This window comes from Streptopelia decaocto (genome assembly GCF_964273445.1).
Source record: "Streptopelia decaocto genome assembly, chromosome: 7".
NCBI lineage: Eukaryota > Metazoa > Chordata > Aves > Columbiformes > Columbidae > Streptopelia > Streptopelia decaocto.
The window spans coordinates 13387923-13407664 of NC_138661.1; the positions used below are offsets into that span (position 1 = coordinate 13387923).

Genomic DNA, 19742 nt, shown 5'->3' on the forward strand with positions numbered 1-19742 from the left:
ACTGCTTTGCTATCAGACTGGGAGGACTGACTAAACCAGACCCATGCCAGTACTGACACCAGAGCCCCCATCATGCTCAGGACAGTGGTGATGGCTAAATCCACAAAGTTAGGCATTCACTCTGCACACCTTTGAACAAGCTTCGCAGCTTGAGACATCTTGTGTGCATTTATTTCTCTTACAAACTCATCTCCATCTCCCCTAGTTTGCTTCCTGGCCCAGTCTCCCCTCTGCTATTTCTGTAACACTCTCATATTTAATACCATGAAATTTTAAAATAGTATGCTGGCTCAGGTTTTTTGAGATCTTCAAAGGGTTGCAGTCACACAGTTCCGGCACTATTTATGTTTAGCAAGACAGGACAGAAGAGACAAGCAGGCCCTCGCAGCTAATACCTGGGGAACATCTTGAGGACCACAAACTGAGGGAGCATTCCTAGGGGTCCACATAACAGGCCCAGTGGGACCCCCCCACTACACACACACATTCTCCTCAGTTATGCTAAATGCTCTGCCCGGCTTTCATTTGCTCCTCATTTACATTTTTGCTTGTGAGCCCCCAAAAGGGAAGGACCATCCTCTCCAGCCTCCCCGGGATGGCTCTGTACCTCCAGCCCTCCCCACTGCTTTTCACAAACCCGCTCCTTGTACCAGCCGCCCGCCCCTCCGCTCCCCAAGGGCAGGGGTTGTTTCTGACATAAGTCAGTTGCCAGGTTTTCAGTCAATAATTGTTGGTTTGGGGAGGGGATAGTTTAAACAAGAGATGCATATGTTCCTATTTGTATATGTTAGAAGTGAGGACTTCCATATACAGGACAGGAATAGGGCAAATTTTGGCTCCCTTCCTAAAAGCTACTGTATTTCCCCCACTGAGCTTTGTCCTCAAATGAAGAAGCGAGTCTTCACTGCTCCGCTAGATCCCAATCCTGTCAATACTTGAAAATGTACTTAGATTTATTACGGTCAGTGGTCTTATCACAACGGTCATTAGGTTCATAAACATCAAGGATGCTGTTCTCAGTAATAAGGTCAAGAATGTGTACAAGTCTTTTCAAGATTAGGACCTTAATGCCGTAGCATCAGCCAGCTTTCCTCCTGCCTCCAGCGTTAGACGTGGGCAGCTGAAATCCCCGAGGATGGAGGGGGATGGCCATCTCCAGGCTGACTGGCAGCTGGAACAAGGCACCGCTCTGGGCTGCTCCTGGGTGTGCCATGAGCCCTGGGGATCACCACTCACCACAGCAATCTTGGTGGCAGCTGTACGTGATTCGTGTGCTGGCAGCTCAACACCAATTGAAACTAATAAATACAAGGCCAAGAGTCAGCAGGTCAGGCTCAGGGAGGATCCATCACAACTCTGGGCTACCGGTGGAAGTATAAGGTGGTGGTGTGAGTTATGGATCACTTTGGTAACAGCTGACAAACCAGCACTTCACTGGACTCCTCTAATGGAAAACACTGCATGTGCTGAAGCAAAATGAAGGGATGGAACTCCTCATTCCACCTACTCACAGATGGTTCTTACTACCAGACAAGCGAAACAACAAATGGGGACAGACACAGGACATTTTATTAAGCATACAGGTAAAATTAATATATAAGACGATGTGCTCTCTGACTAGTCAAAGAAATGAATTGCCTGAGAATAGCAAAACTGCTTTATGTCGATGATTCAAACCCTTACTTCTCAATGCAACAGCTGTGGGATCAAAAATTGACTTAGATTCACCTAGATGATTTATTTAGTTATTTAATAGAAAGATTAGCGTGAAAATGTACAGCAGCACTCAACACTAATTCATAACAAAGTCAGAATATTAAAGTTACCTCATTCTGTCAAAATATGGTAGTCCCGTATTTCTCTCATTTTAATCACAATTTGTTTTCAAAAATGAAATCACATGTTATCTCAAATCCCAGTACTGTTTGGCAGGTGGGAATGAGAGTGACAGACAAAACAGAATCATTTAATAATATGATTATTTTAGTATAAAAAACATTTTAACTGGGTAATAAGAACAGTAAGGAGCTAATGGGCATCAGTACATACATACGAACTGCATGAAAATATGTGCATATGCGGATGACATTAACTTCTCTGTTTCTGATTTTTGAAGTTTTTTTGTTGGCATTTCTGAACTCTTTTGATGCTCACTGGATCACAAAACACAAATTGAGTAGTGCTGATCTATTCAGTGATGAAGACACACTCATCCAGCCAACATGTAACAGACTTGTTTCCAACTATGGCCTTTTCACTTTAATTTACTTATTTAAGATAACCTTTTATCATAAGCATTCAACAGTCCTGGCTGGCTTTAGCTGTTCCTGCTGCATGCAAACATGCACCCATGGAATGTCACTGCAGCCAACCTCCTGATCTGAATACAGCTATGGAAAAAAAAAAGGATACAGCATGCAATTAAAGAGATTACAGTGACCACAGCCCTACTTCTTGCTAATACCATTTCAGTGTATTTTCTAGATCCCTTTGTTACTGAGGGAGCAGTTTACTAAGCACAGGAATGAAGCAACACACATGCTGACTAAGAAGCAGCAGCAAATGATGGGAAAGGGAAAAGAAGAAAAAGGAGGAAGGAATGAACATTACTGTAATGCTTAGCACTTAGTATAAATACGCTCTTCATCCTCAGAAATGTTTTTTGAACAGGAGACTCCATTCTAGCAAAGCAAGGACTTCAACAGGACCAAACTTAAACATAACCTTAAATCCTGTGCTAGACTGAGACATAATTCGCCCTCATGTAAATATTGTCATCCTCCAGCAGATAAAGAAACAAAGCCAAAAAGGTTAAAAGATTTAGCAGCTGCAGACCAGCCAAGGAAGCACAGAACATCTGCACCACGGAGCTCACCACAACAAGAACCAGGCCTGAACAGCCTTGCTGCAAAGCCAGACCCAAAGTGCTACATCCTCCCTGCTGGAGCATCTACCCATGCTTGAACCCATGGTAAGCTACAATTCATGGTACTATATTAAGATGAGTTGCTCTACACAGCTTTCTTTTTTTGCAGTAAATCACAGAAAAACATGTCTATTCATCCTGGCACCTATGTGAAGCTGAAGAAAGAGAGAAGAAAGCTATGAGATCTCAGGTTGCAGGAATGACACCTACTGCCTAAGAAATGAATTGCTCACCTAAATGAGATCTGTGGTCAACAGAGAGGGGCTTCTAGAGAATAAACAAGCACGTGGACAGGAGCCAGCAATGTGTGCTTGCAGCCCAGAAATCCAACCGTATCCTACACTGCCATGAGAAGCAGCGTGGCCAGCAGGTCAAAGGAGTTGATTCTGCGCCTCTGCTCCACCCTGGTGAGACCCCACCTGCAGTGCTGTGTCCAGCTCTGGGGACCCCAGCGCAAGAAAGAGATGGACCTGTTAGAGAGGGTCTAGAGGATGGCCATGGAGATGGTCAGAGGGATGGAACACCTCTCCTGGGAAAAAAGGCTGAAGGAGTTGCCTGGAGAATAAAAGGCTCCAGGGAGACCTTAATGCAGCCTTTCAGTACTTAAAGGGGGCTTATAACAAAGACAGGAGCTCACAGCAAAGACAGAGGCTTTTTCACTAGGGCCTGCAGTGACAGGATAAGGGCCAATGGTTTTAAACTGAAAGAGAGTAGGCTTATATTAGACATAATGAAGGCATTTTTTACAATGAGGGTGGTGAGACACTGGAACAGGTTGGCCAGAGAAGCTGGGGATGCCCCATCCCTAGATGGGGTTTTGAGCAAGCAGATCTAGTGAAAGATGTCCATGCCCATGGCAAGGGCTTGGACTAGTTGATCTTTAAAGGTCTCTTCTGACCAAACCATTCCGTGATTCTGTGAAATGGGCCCAACCTTGCTGCTGACTATCAGGGTGATCACATGAAAACCTGCAAGATATTCAGGCAGGGAGGGAGGTTTAGTGATGTGAAGAAAAGTTGAATTCCTGGTCAACAGCATCTATATCTCAGGGGAAAAAAACCTCTTCATCATGAACCCAGGTGGAAAATACCTTGTTTCGACTGGAATCATGGTTAGTAAGTGGAAAATGCTCACCCATGCTACCAGCTAGGCTACACAGTTTGTAATGCAAGCACTGGGGAGCCTGGGTAGGAGGGTCTGTGATGGATAAGAAGAGCAAGAATAGCATCTCAGTAAAAGCCAAATCTTAGTTTGTAGTAATATTGTTCCCAGGAGAAACTGTTCCATGAGCATTTCTAGTGGCACCAGGGAGCACTGCCTGAACCTTCTGCTTGCTCCTACCCTGTATATACACCCTTTGTGTATGGAAAGTGTGAATTTTCTTTTCTTCTGCCTTTGTATGTAAAGAATTCATGATCTGGTTCACCCTACCAAACCACAAATTGCTAACTTGGCACAGCTGAGGGGAACAGGAAGGAGAACTTAGAAGAAATGTATAAACTAACACTGAACTTGAAACAAGTATAAGGCTTGAATGCCTTCACCAAGAAGGAAAATCAAAAGTTTCTGGCCCCCACAGGTCTCTTCCACTCCAGGACTGTGAAATATCCAGGGAAATGTAATGCTTCACTAGTTGTTGTGATGTTACAAAATGGCGCTTTGGATAGTCAGAAATGTGAAGGAGGTTTCCAGGCTCAAATTTTTGGTAAGGACTTGCCCAGTCTGTCTCCTCTGATTAATAAAAATAGATATGCCTAATACTTTTATAACTCTCAAGTGAAGAATAGTCTTGGAAAGACTGTCAATACCACTCTGAGTGTTTGCTCAAAGCAAAAATTCCAAGTCTCACAGGAAGAAACATTCTGCAGTGCTAAATACCCCAGAAATGAAAAAGAAAAAAAAAAAAAAAAGGACAAATTTGGACTGTTTTCAATTTCACAGACTCAGACACTCTTTGAGTGTTACTGGGTGACGTGCACACACACCCATGAACATGGGCTCATCCCAAGCAGACCATGCTGGATGAACTATCAGGTTTCTCCCCTTCTACAGTGCAGGACAGAAACGTCTCCGCTAGGCCAGGCACTGGGAAACAGCCAACACATGCACTGCAGAGCTCCCTGTGGGCTCATCAGCTGGGAACAAGGCAGATTAGCCCCAGCAAGGCTGTGTGCTGCCATGACTTGTGCCCTAGGGGCCTCAATGCCCCCTGTCTGGATGTCTGGTGTCTTCTCCCTGGGCTGCATTATAGCCACGCTCCAGCAAGGATGGCGACTTTTCTGGTGCACAACTCAAATGCATCTTGGTGGGAGCTTTGATGGCGGCTTTTGGTCACTTCCCCTCATCACGGCACATTAGATCAAGAAGCAGATGAAATGGAAGTCTTGGGTAGGAGACTGTGGATGAAATCTGCCTGAGGGAGAACAACGGGGTGAGATGAAGAAATGGTGGCACAGCTACTTCACCTCTGCTCCGTGCTCCTGAGAAACTAAACCTAGACACACAGCTGAGAAAAAGAAATGGGAGGAAGCACCGTGGATCCCTAATGTTCTGCAATGGCTGTGAAGAAAACAGAAAATATATCCCAAAACTATCCCATCCTCCTGTAGGAGCAATACCTGTGTACACTGGAGCAGTTTTTACTGCCTATCTACTGTAATGAAGGACAATATCAGCTAATTTTTTAATATAAACAGAAACTGAATGAGATAATACTAAGATTCAGATTCAGCAAAGGAGCCTGAAATATCTGTAGTGACCTTCTCAGACTCAGAAAATCTATAGCTCACCCAATTTATTTTAATTCTGTAATTATTAGGATTGAACATGAGTCAGGATTAATTTTATTTTGGCAGCAGCTTTTGAAATCTTTTCTAAAGAGGTTCAACACTGCTTATTTTACACAGTTCCCAGAACTGAGAGAAACTGTGACAGACAGCAAGAAAAAAAGGAAAGAAATCACAAAAGTGCTAAGCTTTAGGATACGGGAAATTATTTAGGCCTGAACTGTGTTTGCACCTTTGAGAAGATTTTGATGATTTCTTACAAGAAATACTTACAAATACTTAAATACTTACAAAGTTAGTAGTGTAGTAGTGCCCAAAGGAAGTACCTAGGCAAGTACAAAGAAAGACTATGCAGGTACCTTTAATGATGACACACTTCTAATGAAGCTGCCCTGCATTAGGACATCTGCTGTTTAACACAGTCTGAGTGATCCGGGAAAGGACAGAGTGAAACATCGCACAAAACCACAATATTGAGTTAAACAGACCTGCACACTCTCACTTGAAAGATGGCTTTCAGCCTCCATTATACCATTACAAAGAATATAGAACATGTCAAAAAAGGGGGAATGCAAAAAAAGATGTCCAGAATTTGTCCTTTATTTTAGAGAGGGGAAAATAAGCGTGTTTTTAAAGAGTACAGAATAACAATTAGTATAAAATCGGTACAACTGGCCTGCCTGCTCACACGTCCCAACAGTGAGGGTACATTGACGGAACCGCAGCATCGCTCGGTTCCTGATGAGCCACAGCCCAACCTTCAGCAGAGGTCCAAAATTTGCTGACAAAGGAGTTTGTCTGCAGCTAGAGCTAAACTGCCTCTCTACAGATCTAAGGGGAGCAAACAAAAGCAATTTTCTGTTAGCAGCATAGTAGCCACACTTGGGATTTTGCTGACGAAACTGTGACAGCCAGAGGACTGGGTGTTTTCTCATGGAGTGATGCTGGCAGAACTGCACAGCACAGGTTCGGCTCAAAAGGCTGCAAACCTAAACATACCAAAAGGTGTGATTGTAGGTGGTGGTGTGACAGCTCACAGTCATCCCCAAGAGCCCACAGCCATGCACATCGCAATGCCAAGGCACATACATAGCAGGAGTCAGAACATGGCAGGACAGAGGTTTCAATTTAAACAAAAATTAACCAAGTTACAAGCGTATTGTTCCAACTCACAAATCAATTACTAAGTGACAAGGTTAAAAGACACTTTATAGACAACTTGATTTGATTATCCATCTCAGGGGATGCTACTACTTTCCTGGAGGAAAGAGTACACTGGGCCACAAGGCCAGTGAGGTCAGTAACCCCAATTCTGACAACATTATAAACACAAACAACGCATTCTCTCTAATTCGTTACAGATGGAATCAGAAAGAAACAGTAAAGAAAAAGAAAACATAGAAAATGACACTGTATACATACAGCTCCAGTTACTCCAAGCAAACTAAAAGCATTGGCAAAACTCTTGAGTTATCCCATGAATTGCTTAATGAATAGAAAATGTGGAAGACAATTAAATGCTCAATACATTGTGTTTATTGGAAGAAATGTAAAGACTTCACTTGTTTATGTGTGAAAACAAAAGGCTTAAGATGAATGATGTATATACACTTTGTGTTACTAAAACAAGCTTATTCTATGAATATTCAGTTCTCTTTTTCTCATGGTCTTGCTCCATCCCTTTAAATCAGGCCTAAATACAACAGCTTTTTAGGATTTTCAGTTGGCAGCTATACAGGAATGTCAGAACAAAAAGGCTGACTTTAGCCAGAGCACTCTACAAATGTTAAGGTGCTAAGGGAAACCATTTTCCCCAACAACTTCTATATTGAACTCATTACCTCACTTTTGATAAAAGCATATATTCCCACAAAAGAGTACTTTTAATCTGAATAATCTAATTTAGAGGTTGTTTCCTTCTCTGGATATTCTGTATGTTCTGTTTAGAAAAAAGGAAGTGCTGGAGGTGGGAGGCTTTCCCCACATCATTGCCTCAGGACCGCAGCGCAGAGCCAGCTCGCACTCACCACACTCATGGCAAAGAGACAGACAGGGAAGACTTTTTCCGGGATGAACTCAAAATGCTATAGGTGGTTTTTATTTTTAATAACAGAGACCACTGAAATACACGTGATTTATAAACTACAACTATGAAATTAAATGCAAGGTTACACCTCTGTTGAAATAATGTAAACATCTTAGTTTCATCTACAGTGCTATTCATAGACATCTTCCCAATTATGAGCTAATTCTGTTACTTCCAAGAATAAATTAATATCTGCTGGAGAATAACCTCAATATTTATTGTACTAAATGAATATTTTTATATTCTAAGCAGTAATAACACCTCTGCACTTTAGCATTTTCCACCTAGGAATCCTAATCCACTTCTGAGACAGAACATCTATTATAATCTGTTTTATTACTAAAACCTGTGGTACACCCACTATACACACTACACCTTTGAAGTGAAGACATAAATTATCAAAAAATTGAAACCATCACATAAATGCAACTGTGCAAAGAATAGCATTGTAACCTATTCACCACAAAAAAAGCAATATAAATAAAACACACATAGCTAAGCAAATGTTTTAAGAAGGTTTTTATTAAATGATTGTATAGACTGCCAGGGTCTTTTGGAATTATATAGCCTATATTTATTAAACAAGGATTGTTACTGAAAGAGGCTTTAAGTGATTTGCAGACATGTATTTACTGACAAGTACAACCTATTCAGTAGTAACTGTATAAGGAGGCAAAAAAAATCAGTTATGTAAACCTTTAAAAACAAGAAAGCATTAAAACCAACCAAACAAACAAAACCAAAACACCATCAAATACAAATAACACCAACCAAGCATATATGTTAAACTACAACAGTGGTGATTGTATGCAAAGACTGTTTTAAGCATTATATGAGGAAAACAGGGCAGCTGTACTGAGTCACACACAGCCCAGCTCCGGGGGTCGGCTCCATTACCTAGATGTGACACAGCCTGGCATGAGGTGTCCAACCTAGAGAAGCACCCTCTCCATCATCATCGAAAGTGAGGACATGGAGAAGTCCTGAGCCCCTCGTGGAGTGAAGCTGCTTTTTCTTTCCAAAATGCCCTGTAGCTCCCGCCTCCTCAGAGAGTGCCCCATCTGTCATGGTGGGGATCTCTTTGGGTGCATTATGGGACTCTAATTTACAGGTTATCTTTGTGGGTCTCTCTCTTTCCTGCTGCCTCTTCCAACAGAAAACACAACCACCAACTGCAAAAGTTCATATGGAGCAGAGTGCCTTCAGTGGGAGAAAGTTAAAACTCTTCCAGCCTTCCAACTAGCCCCTGGTGCCCCCTCAGGGGTGAAATGTGTGCTTGAGTGAGAAAGTCAGCTTTTCTTCATGGGAGAAGAGCTCTGCCAACTGGGCTACTAACTGAATGGGAGGGAACAAGCGAAAAATCCACTGCCCTCTCTTGTGTTTGATCTCTGGAGGTCTCTGAGCAGCATCACGATCAGACCAGGGGAGACTGATGGAGATAGATACACATTGTGTATGGAGACCAGAGGGATTTAGGCTACCAGTCGCATTACACTGCAGGCTCATGTGCTTTCAGCCCATCCCGAGAATGTAATTTTAAGGAAGTGAAGAAAACTATTGGTAAGATAAATGACTAAATAAATCTATGCAGCTCCAACCCTTCAGCACATGTGATAGCGTCAGGAATAAATGTAACTGTAAATGCAGACAAAGGTTTTTAGACTTCCACTGCACTTCCAAGGAGCAATGCCAAACTTGGAATTCAGGCATCAGGCACTACAGAAAGGTAACTGGCTTCAAACTGTTCTTTCAATTTTTAAGGTTTCCCAAAGTGGTTTTACCTTGCTGAAGATAGTAATTAAGTGGAAAGAATCACTAGTATTTGAAGATGAATCAGAGGCTGGGTTGCTCTGAGATACTGACAGCTCAAGTGAACTCTTGAATAAATGAGGAAAAAGATAGATTTGGAAGAGCATGAACCAAAACAAATAACATCTTCCTTCCACCAGGCACTTATCTGGCTGCAGGAAATCTGTGCGTTGTTTGTGGGTTTTTTGCTTTTCGTATTCAAAATAGAGAAACTGACCTCGGGAAAACTACGAGTTGGAGCACTCACTGCCTGACGAGACTCCGGGAGATCAGGCACGACCTGTGCTGGATGCTCGGGAGAAATCTCATCTCCTCTCTCCGGATCTCCTCTCTCACAACCCCGCACGTTGTCCCTACCGCCCGGAGGGTACTTTGTCCGAGTCTCATCTGGCCGAACCCTCTGGCTGCGAAGCACAGCAGCATTAAGCACGATCCCTGGCTGTACATCGCAGCACTATTTTCAAAGCGCTTTACAGCCTTTTGTAACCGCCGAGATAATCTGTCATATGGATTTAGGCACTGACAGTCAAACATGCCAAAAATGTCACCACCCACTCGTATTATCCATCCGGCGAAAGACTAGGAAGCGCCGCATTGCTTAACCTCTCCTCCGCCCTCCACTCGCACAGGAAATCCCCACCCCCCACGGCGTGACACCATCGCGGGGGGACCGCGGACACCCCCTACCCCCGCAGGCCGGCTCGGGGGGCGCCCTGCCCGCGGCGCTCGGCGCTGCGCATCCCGGGCCGCCCGCACTCACCTCATCTTCCCGGCGGGGCGCGGCGGCGGCGGCCGGGGCCGGGGGCGGGCGGCGGCCGGGGGGGGCTCCGGCGGCGGCGCCGCCCCACTCGCAGCGCCGGGCCCCGCGGCGCTATCCGGGCAGCGCGGCGGCGGGCAGCCCCTCCGCCGGCCCGGCCATGTTGCCGGCTCCCGCCCGGCTGCGCTGAGTGTGTCTGTGTGTGTGGGCAGGACAAAGCGCCGCTGCCGCCGCCCGCCCCACTCCGCTCCCACGCGCGGCGGGGCCGCACCGCCCCCCCGCTCCGCCCCGCCCCGCCCCGCGCAGCCTCCGCGGCTCCACCCGCGGGGGGATGGGGAGTCGTGCCCGGCCTCCCCCCCGCTGCCCCCCGTGGGGGTTGCGCAGGTGAGGCAGGGCGTGGGCGTGGGGAGCGGCTGCGCACCGGGAGCGGCACGGACCGGCGGTTCCGGGCTCCTCGGCCGGTGCCGGTGTCGAGCCGAGGGCTCGGGGAAGCGGACGCGCCGCGTTCCCGGCTGGAGCAGGGGCAGTGCCGTAGTTGCAGACCGCTCCTCTGCAAAGTGCTGTAGGGGTCCTGTGTACCAGCGTCAAAAATGGGTGCTTTTGTAGTTGGAAGCAAGGGCAAAAATTCTATTTTCAGTTACTATTGCAGGGAAGTTCTGTTTTCCGTGCCTTCACCCTTTCCACCTGTCCCAGATGAGTTTCCCTGGGAGCTCTCTCATCCTGCTGTCAGCCGTGTCCATCCTCTGCATCCACCTTCCTGCCCACCTCAGGGTGACCTGGGCCTCCTCCCAGCTGTGCTGTTCCTTCCCATCCAACTTTCCTCCCTGTTCCACAAGCCAGTCCCATCCCTGGCCCTCTGCTCTTCTCCTTCCAGTCACCTCCTGCCAGCTCTCGAGTGCAGGGTGAACCACATGGTGATGATCTCCACCAGTGGGAACGGCTGCTTTGCAGGACCAGAGCCTGGAGCTTCCACTTTCCCTCTCTTTGACTTTTCCCATGCATCACCCACTAGAAAAAGGCGATATTGAAAGTTGTGTCACTTACATATCGTCAATGATCTGGCACCATGAAGGACCAAATACTGCAATTGTTTCTCAGGTCTTTAATGCGTATATCACCGTAAATTCATTGGCAGTTCTCAAGAGACTAAAGACTTTTCAAACTGAAAATTTGAGAGTTCATCTCCCACAGATCTCCCTGAGTTATGCATTATCTAATTTGGACACAAAACCCAGCAACCATGTAATCCCAGGTAATCCCACAGCAGTAGGCTTTCAGGCAGGTAGCACGTGTGTGCACATTGTGTCTGAAATGGTTGCTTGGCATGTCCCTGTGTCAATTGCCACTGCTCCAGTCACTGAGACCCTGGGACCCACCTCTGTCCACATGTGCCCTGAGGGGCAAGGGAGCTGTAGCCCCTCTCAGTGTGTGCAGAGGCAGTTTTGGGAAGGTGCAGGGGGTGCGGGTGGGGGAAAGTGGGCTGCGGGGCAGCACAGGTGGCTGGAAAGGATTGTGAGATCTCAGGAAACCTGCCCGTAGTGCAGCACAAACAAACTGCAGGACCGCGCTAGAGGCAATCGGACATGGCACAGCCTGTGCAGGGGGTAGGGAGTGAAGCAGTGGGGCATGTGTTTAATATAAATACTTTACATTTGCATTTCTGTTTCTCTAAAAAGTTAAGGTTTTCCATAAGGTTTCCATATAGTGCTTATTTTTACTGTAATAGTAGCCTATGCCACTAGAATGGATGCTGCAAAAATCAAGCCATAGATCTGATGCCCCAGGGACTTATTTCCCCATTTGCTTGTCAAGCCTTGCTGCTGCCTGCTGCAGCCCCATACCAAACAAAATTATACTACAACAATAACAACAACAACAATATGACAGCAACAAAACTCCTGGTAGTAATAATGTCTATGACTTTCATTCAAGGCCATGTTTGTTTCTTGGTAGCTAATGTGTTTCTGATAATTGCTGTTTTCAATGATCATTAAGATGTTAAAAAAAATAATTAGGAACAGAATTACTGAGAGGCCAGGGGGATGGAACTGCCACCCCTTCTGTGCCTCATTAGCACAGAACCCAGCTCCTGCCTTCCCTGTCCCTTAGCAGGTCTGTGCCACCCTCTTCCCAAATCACCCCACCAATTAATCTAAGCTCATTTCACACAGATAAGGTCTTTCCTAAAGAAGAAGATTCCCCTGTCACTAAGGGGCTTCCTCATTTGTTTGAAACCAAAGCTTATAGTCCTTTCTTATGAGCAATTATCCTAAATTTCCTAGAAGGCACGATAAATGTTTGTATAAAGGAAAAACTGTGTCAGACCATAGATTTGATACACCGTCTCCATCGAGTGACAGTGGCTTGGAGAAGCTCTTCCCCATAGTTTGTGATGGAGTTGCTGAAAGCAGCAAGCTTATGAACAAATAATGGCAAAAATAAAACCTATTTTCTTGTTACGATCATCTGACTAATCCTTTAGAGTGTGGGTCATTGACCAGCGTATGCAACATATGGGAGACAGCATAAGGCAAGGAGGATGCTTATTAAACTAGAAAGTTTCATGGAAATTGTACTAGAACTTAAAACATGATTAAAAGAGCAAATCCATATGTGAGTTCACTGATAATCTGGGAGTTTTTTTAAATGTAATTTCCTTAAGCTAGGTTTATAACAGGCACAAATCAAATAGGCAAAGAAATGTATGTAAATCACGCCATGGTTAAGATGTAAAACTAGAGTAAGCAAAACTAGCAAAGACTTTTATCTGGGTAGGTATGCTGCACAGCGTAAAGTGGCACCTGATGTTTCAGAGAGACTCCTGAGTCTTTACAAAGAGATGAAACTACAAGCACCACATGCCCCAACACAGACACATCCGGCAGACGCCCAGAAGGGGCTGCAACCAAGCGGGTTCGGTACGGGGTGGTTCCCACCACCTGCAGCTCTGTACTTGCACAGCCCCTGAGAAGAGGTGCCGTCCTTCGGCAAGTTGCAACACCTCACTGGCTATAAACTTGTGCAATGTCTGCCCTTGCAAAGGGTTGGGAGGCTTAATTGCCCAGGAAATGTTTTGAGAACTGATGCAGAAATGCAGAGTATGTGAGGTTACTTGTCAGTTTTACTGGCCATTTTATTTATTCTTATGTTAAGAAACAAGAGAGAAAAGGAGAAGAAATTTTATGTACTGTTACATATGCCAATTTTGCTGGCCTCTAACAGCACAGAAACAAGAGAGCAGTGTTAGAAATCTTTGTTATATCAGAATCCATGAGGTTTCTTCATCAATGTTGATGTCTTCAAGTGTCCACAAGATCACTGTGTTGATTGAAAGACAACATTGAACCATGTAATAATTGTTTTGCTGGGACAAATCTTACACCATACTGCTGTCAGGACTAAACGTCTTCTAAGAGACTTAAAGCTATTCATTTGTATGAACACATATATCATTTCAGACTTTGGTCTTGCCGGTTCACCTACCCTTGCCCCAGGGTGACATCCTGACCCACCATCTCCATCTTTCTGGCCTCGCCAGCCTGTCCACTCTCCCTCGCAGCTGCCCCTAATCACAAATCCTCCTGCATGGCCCAACAAAGAGCCGCACCAGAGAACCCCTGGCCCCAGGGTCACGTCTTTCCTGGCTGACGCCTCCTGCATGGCAAACTGTGATGGACCTGCCCCATCCTGGTCCTGCTGGAACGACTGCCTAGAAGCTTGCCCTCCTTGTCACTTCAGGGGTTTCGTGTTAGGAAGAGGAGGAGCATGCCCACCTTAAATAGTCACACAGCCTGGGGCAACATTCTCTGTAAATATCCTCATATCAGGAGCTCAAGGTCATCCAGTTGTATTTCACAGTGAGTCAATGCCACATCCAGAGCTACACAGCAGTGCAGGAACAGTCTTGTGATTTTCTTCCCACTGAATTTGTCCAGCTCGGAGCTTTTGCTTGAAACTCTCGGGCCTTCCTGTGGGCTTGTCCAAAAAAATACCTAGTTCTTTTCAAAGAGAACAAATGTCCACAACAGTTTGCTTTGTACACTATTTTTGGAAGGCTTTTCCTAAGCAAGGAGGATTTAGCCTCATGAAAGTCACCCTTGAGAGCACTTCATTATACTGGTTTATTATATGGTGTCCAGTAATACACATATGCATTTATTTCTAAAAAAATACATATATATTCTTTAGACAGCAACATGACTCATAACTTCACCGAAGCTGAAGCTGGGTTTCAGTTGCACAATTTCATGGACACCTTCTTGGGGCAGAAAACATGATTACTCAACTCAGGCACAAAATGAGAGCAAATGATTCCCAGAACTCAGAGGGGTTCAGTCCTGGATGTTTGGTTTTCACCCATCACCATGCCTGTGTGCTTGGCCACTTAAAACATTCCCTGTGATCTTTGGCACCATTTGGCAAAGTTCTAGGTCCCGGCTCAGATTTGTTATGGCAGCCCAAAAGACATCCCTGGGGAGGCACTGGCACGGAGGGAACACACATCACCATGGTCCACGCTGCAGGGAGATGGTGAGAATGAAGCTGGAGCAGGGCTGCAACTGGGGACTCCCAAAACCCTGAATTTCTTTAGCAATGCTTCATCCAGTCATGGGGTAAGAAGAAAAGAATGACAAGAGGCTGGAACAAAGGATCAAGTGGCAGAAGAGTTGTCAGGAGCTAAAGGGAGTAAGAGAATGGAGACTAGAGAAAAATGAGGGAAATACAGAGGTATTTTTCTTTTTTTAACAAGGAGATAAAAGGAAAATGGAAAGGGCAAAAATGAGGAGAGGAAAGAACAAAGAAAGAAGACAGGCAGGGCAACTTGTATAGGAAAAGACAGAATAAGTAGGAAAAATTACACTGCTATATACTTTAATTCTATGTTTTATTATACTTCCTCAAGTGAAGATGGCAGGCAAGGAAAGAGCCCAATTGCGCCCGCAGGGTCGTGGTGGTGGATGGTCAGTGCTTTCTCTCAGAAAGGGAGGAGCCCCCTGGCACTTCTCTGTTTCCGTGAGGCGCCAGGAGAGCAGGGTTTGCGGTCGCTGGGAGGGCTGGAGCAGGCAGCCGCAGCCCTGCAGGCAGCCGGGAGCTCTGCTGTGCAGGCAGCCCCTGCTCTGGCCTTATCTGTTCAAGGCCATCCCTGATTTTTCCTTGACAACTTTTATATGCAACTTAAGGAAAAGACATGACTAAACAAGTGTGTAGGTGCCCAGTGGGCAAAAGCCAAACTGGTAAGGGTGTTTCCAAAGCCCACACACCCTTCTGCGGGGTAACAGTGGTCCAGTTTCCCCAGTAGCATCTCCAGAGATGCCTTTCATGCTAGGGTGAGGGCAGGAGGGCAGGAATGGGAAATATAAACACACCTGACAATTCCAGTTTTCCCTGTAACAAATGGTGTAGCTGCATCTGAGCATTGCCAAAGCCTTTATTTTGATATGGCATATTCCACATCAGGGCATATTGTAGTGCCCTTGGAGGACAGTCTGTCTCTTTGCTGTCTCTTGCAAGAAGGCTTTACTGAGACAGGCAAGGAGATGCTTCTTTTTGTTTGTTTGATTTATTATTTTTAAGTGCCCTTGGTCCCACTTTTGCGAGGTCAAGATGGTTTGGCCTTGAGCTTTTTAGAGAGAGAGAACAAAAGCAGTGGTGTTCTCACCCAAAACTAGTCTGAAAGATCTCGGCATAGAGGTGACACTGTGCTCCTGAGGTCAGAGATGGTTGGGACTCTCCAGGCTGTTAAACTGCGTGTGGCCGCATTTTGTGCTGAATGGGAGCTGAGCACACGGGAAATGCCAGAGGGCTTTGCACTTAAACTGAGCCTCCTGTCAGCTTGCTCTCCAACTGTTTAAGCCCTCAACAGACACTCTCAGAGCTCAGCTCCTGCTCTTCTTAGGTGCTGTAAGGAGGCCAAAACACTTGAACCTCTGGCATAATAACCTCCCCTGTGGTTACACACTGATGTCATAAATTAGGAATTATGATGTCAATGAAAGCTGCTGAAAAGGAGAAGCTGGGCAGGAAGTAAGGATCCCTAAAAGGCTGACATTTATCTTCATGAGAAACTGAATCCAGGATGAACAGCCAAGGCAACTGATTTTGTAGAGGCGAGTTCTCTTCAGGCTGCCTCAAGCAGACAGTTCCCTCTTCAGCACGTCTCTGTGGCGCAAGGCAATGATGACAAATTACAATAATCCAACTTGGCTATAGAAATCATCCAGCCTTTTTAATTTTTGCTTTCTAACCATAATGACTGAACAGCCTGAAAGAGATTTCTTCAGCCTACAACCTGGAATCTGGAGCAAACATAGCCAGAATCCACAGAGCAGCTGAATTTGCTTCCCTCTGGCTATGTATTTATTGTAGGTTATTCCATAGGTCAGATTTTTAAAACGTTAGTCTCTTAGAAGCTCCTGCTAAAACACATTCACTTGCATGGAGACCCAGAAAACAGGCCACTTTTCTCATGGTTGTAACCTCAGCACCTCAGATTAGACCCAAAAAGGCAGCCGTTAAGGTGCAGATATGTCCACTACAAATGAGTGGAAATGTTTGTAGATAGACAAAAGATGGTAAATGCAAACCTGTGCTAAGTTGGGAATGGAGCTGGTGAGGAAGAACCACTTTTTGTGGGGTACAAAACATCAAGCTTTCATACAAACACAGACAAAATCCAAGGTCCCAAGGAAGTGCCCACAGACTCTGGTGGTACCAGCAGTGTAGCACCTTCTTACACCTCCATGTTTGGCAGGAGACCAAGAGGAACTCACAACACTGTGAAACATCCCAATGGACACAGGTCCCCTGAGTAGCTTTCACAGATGAGCCTGTCGTTATCACCAGGGACACAAATAAGGTCTGCCCAACTTTGAGCTAGATGGCAGCTTTTGCTGAACTATTATCAATACTTCCATGTAAATTAGCACTTAGCCTTCTATAACTATTTAATGAATTCATGGCCAACGTTGTTGCATTAAGAAAATTGAAATTGCCACAGAATTGCATGACTAAGGAGACACATAAATGTCTCCCAGCAGGAGCATGAGCCACTAACGTACTCACTCATCCAGCAGCCTCCATCCAGGAGCAGAGAGACCTGGGTGAGATCCTGTCCTTCCCCTCAGGAGCCAGATCCTTATCTCCCACCTTTTGGGCCAGGAGATGCTCTGCCTCGGGACATCTCTGCTGGAGGGCAGCGATGGGACCGCTCCAGCACAGCTGGGAACCCCGGCCAGTGATGGAAGAAATCAGAAATTTCTGTTTAGGCTTCTTGTAAATCTGTTCTTTTCACTAGAAATTGCAGTGACATTTTCCCTGCCATCTGTAGGATTTTAGAGGATGTAGTTGAGTGATCTGTCAACAGCCCTCGTTCCAGGGTGGAGGAGAAACCACCACAAAGAAGCCCGCTTGCTTCTCTGAGCACATGTGTAATTTTGAAGGGAAGTACTATCTTCTAACACTACTCTGTTTGAAGAATAAGTTTCATCCAAACATTTCACATAGGAAATATGCCCTTGTCTTAATTGGAATAGCAAAAAAATCAATTTTACAAAAACTATTTGCTTTGTGAGAGGATTTTCTTATTCATTTGAAATGGTGAGGTGTTTTCAATTCACTAACATTGAAGTTTTTTTACTTTCCCTTACACTTATCCCCTTTCTTCACTTTTTTTTTTTTTAAATTTTAAAAATACTGATTTTTGTAGAGCTCATCTGTTGGAAACTGTTAATACCTCTCAGGTTTCAACAGCCTGTCAAAACTGAGCACTAGCAAAATATCTATGTAATAATAATCTTTCAGGTAGTAATTCAAATTGTACACATTAAGTTGAAAAAGGCTGTAGTTTTGATATATTACAAATATTTGTCCTTTAAGAGTAAAATAAATATATGAAAACAGGCAGATGTAAATAAAATTATTAAAAGCCTCTACTCAAAATGGGTGATGATCCTAAAAAACAGATTGAGTCTATGTTTGCTCTATAAGTATATAAAAGAGGGAGGAAGAAGTCTTTTGGAAGCATATGTATTATTTTTGAATAATTTAAGACTTAGAGAATAGATATGCTCAACTTCAGGAGCTAATAACTTTGAATATCCTGACACAGAAGTGTTACCTGATTATACATGCTCATCATTTTGGACAAATATGACAGTTGTACTGTTGTAGTGAGTGTAGGAGCACAATATCCCACTGCAAATTTCCATACAACAGGAGAGGAAAAAAAAATCCCTACCCTAAAAATATTTAAAAATCGAAATATGTGATATACATTAAAAGGCTGCTCACAGACAAACAGCGGATGGCTGAGAAATGAGACACTGTTGATCGCCTCAGTGCACCATACCAGTAGGGCAGGGAGAAAGGGGCTAAAAGCAGATGCAGTCACTCATATTTGTAACTGCAAAGCAAAGCAGCAGCGTAGATACAGATACAGTAAGAAACCAGGAACTCAGCCCCAAAACACTGAGGGAGGCAGCCAGGGCCACTGGTTTCACAAGCAGTGAAGGGCAGCAAAATGCGCAGGTGAGGGCTAAGGTGGATGTGGTCCTCGAAGCCGAAGTCACAGATGAGCAGTGCTAGAAATGAAAAAAAATAAGAAACAGTAATCAAAACTGAAGTTGAAAGGGAGGAGCTGAATGCTTGGTAGACAACAGCAACACACCAGAGACATGGAGAGTGAGTCTCCTTGAGCGAGGCTGTAGCTGCTGCAGCCAAGGCTGGGGGGAGGAGGTACAGGAGCAGAAGCCCGGCCGGGTCTCCAACCATGGACTGCAGAGCCAGCCCTGCGCTCCGGGAAAGGGCAGGAGAAGCAACTGCTGTAGGTGAACCAGTGTCAGAGTCCCAGGTGCTGCTGAGGGAGTGAAATACACAATGTTTGCAAATAACTCCTTCATTTTTTTTTCTTCTTTAAAAAAAATATTATTTTAAAGCAAAAAGAGGATGCTCCTGGAAAAAAAAATAAATGCAAGAACCACAGAACAAGGGTGGAAGTGGGAAGAACTGAGGATTATATATAACAATGGCAAGATTGTGTAGGCTTTCCTGGATAAAGAAAGAAGAACCACTTTAACAGTCATCAAACGAATATTTGGCTCAAGACGTTACCCACCATTTGCCAATTCAGCTAATACGTGTATCAGGTTTTCACAGAGGAACAAAGACACATTTAACAGCAAAAGTTAGAGAGGCAGAAGACGCACAGATGGGCTGGGATTGTTGAAAATCCCCTTTGATCAGTAACCCTAGGGATGGACTTGCAGGATTCCTCATCTATTTCTTGTAAGGGATAACAGTTTAAAATGAAGAAGGGGATCACAACTACATTATTACATCCCAAGAGTAGGGAGAAGGATGACAAGGAAATGAGCCAACCTA

At 44.8% G+C, this 19742-nt stretch overlaps 1 protein-coding gene across 1 annotated transcript in view; it reads right to left on the reverse strand.

Moving 5' to 3' along the window:
* Positions 1-10607, reverse strand: part of EVL (Enah/Vasp-like) — a 156376-nt gene extending 145769 nt beyond the window's left edge. Inside the window, exon 1 of the mRNA XM_082058773.1 lies at positions 10368-10607. Within this exon, the coding sequence (XP_081914899.1) occupies positions 10368-10372 (5 nt within the window). The 5' untranslated portion in view covers positions 10373-10607. The remainder of the gene's footprint in view (positions 1-10367) is intronic.
* Positions 10608-19742: the final 9135 nt, after the last annotated feature.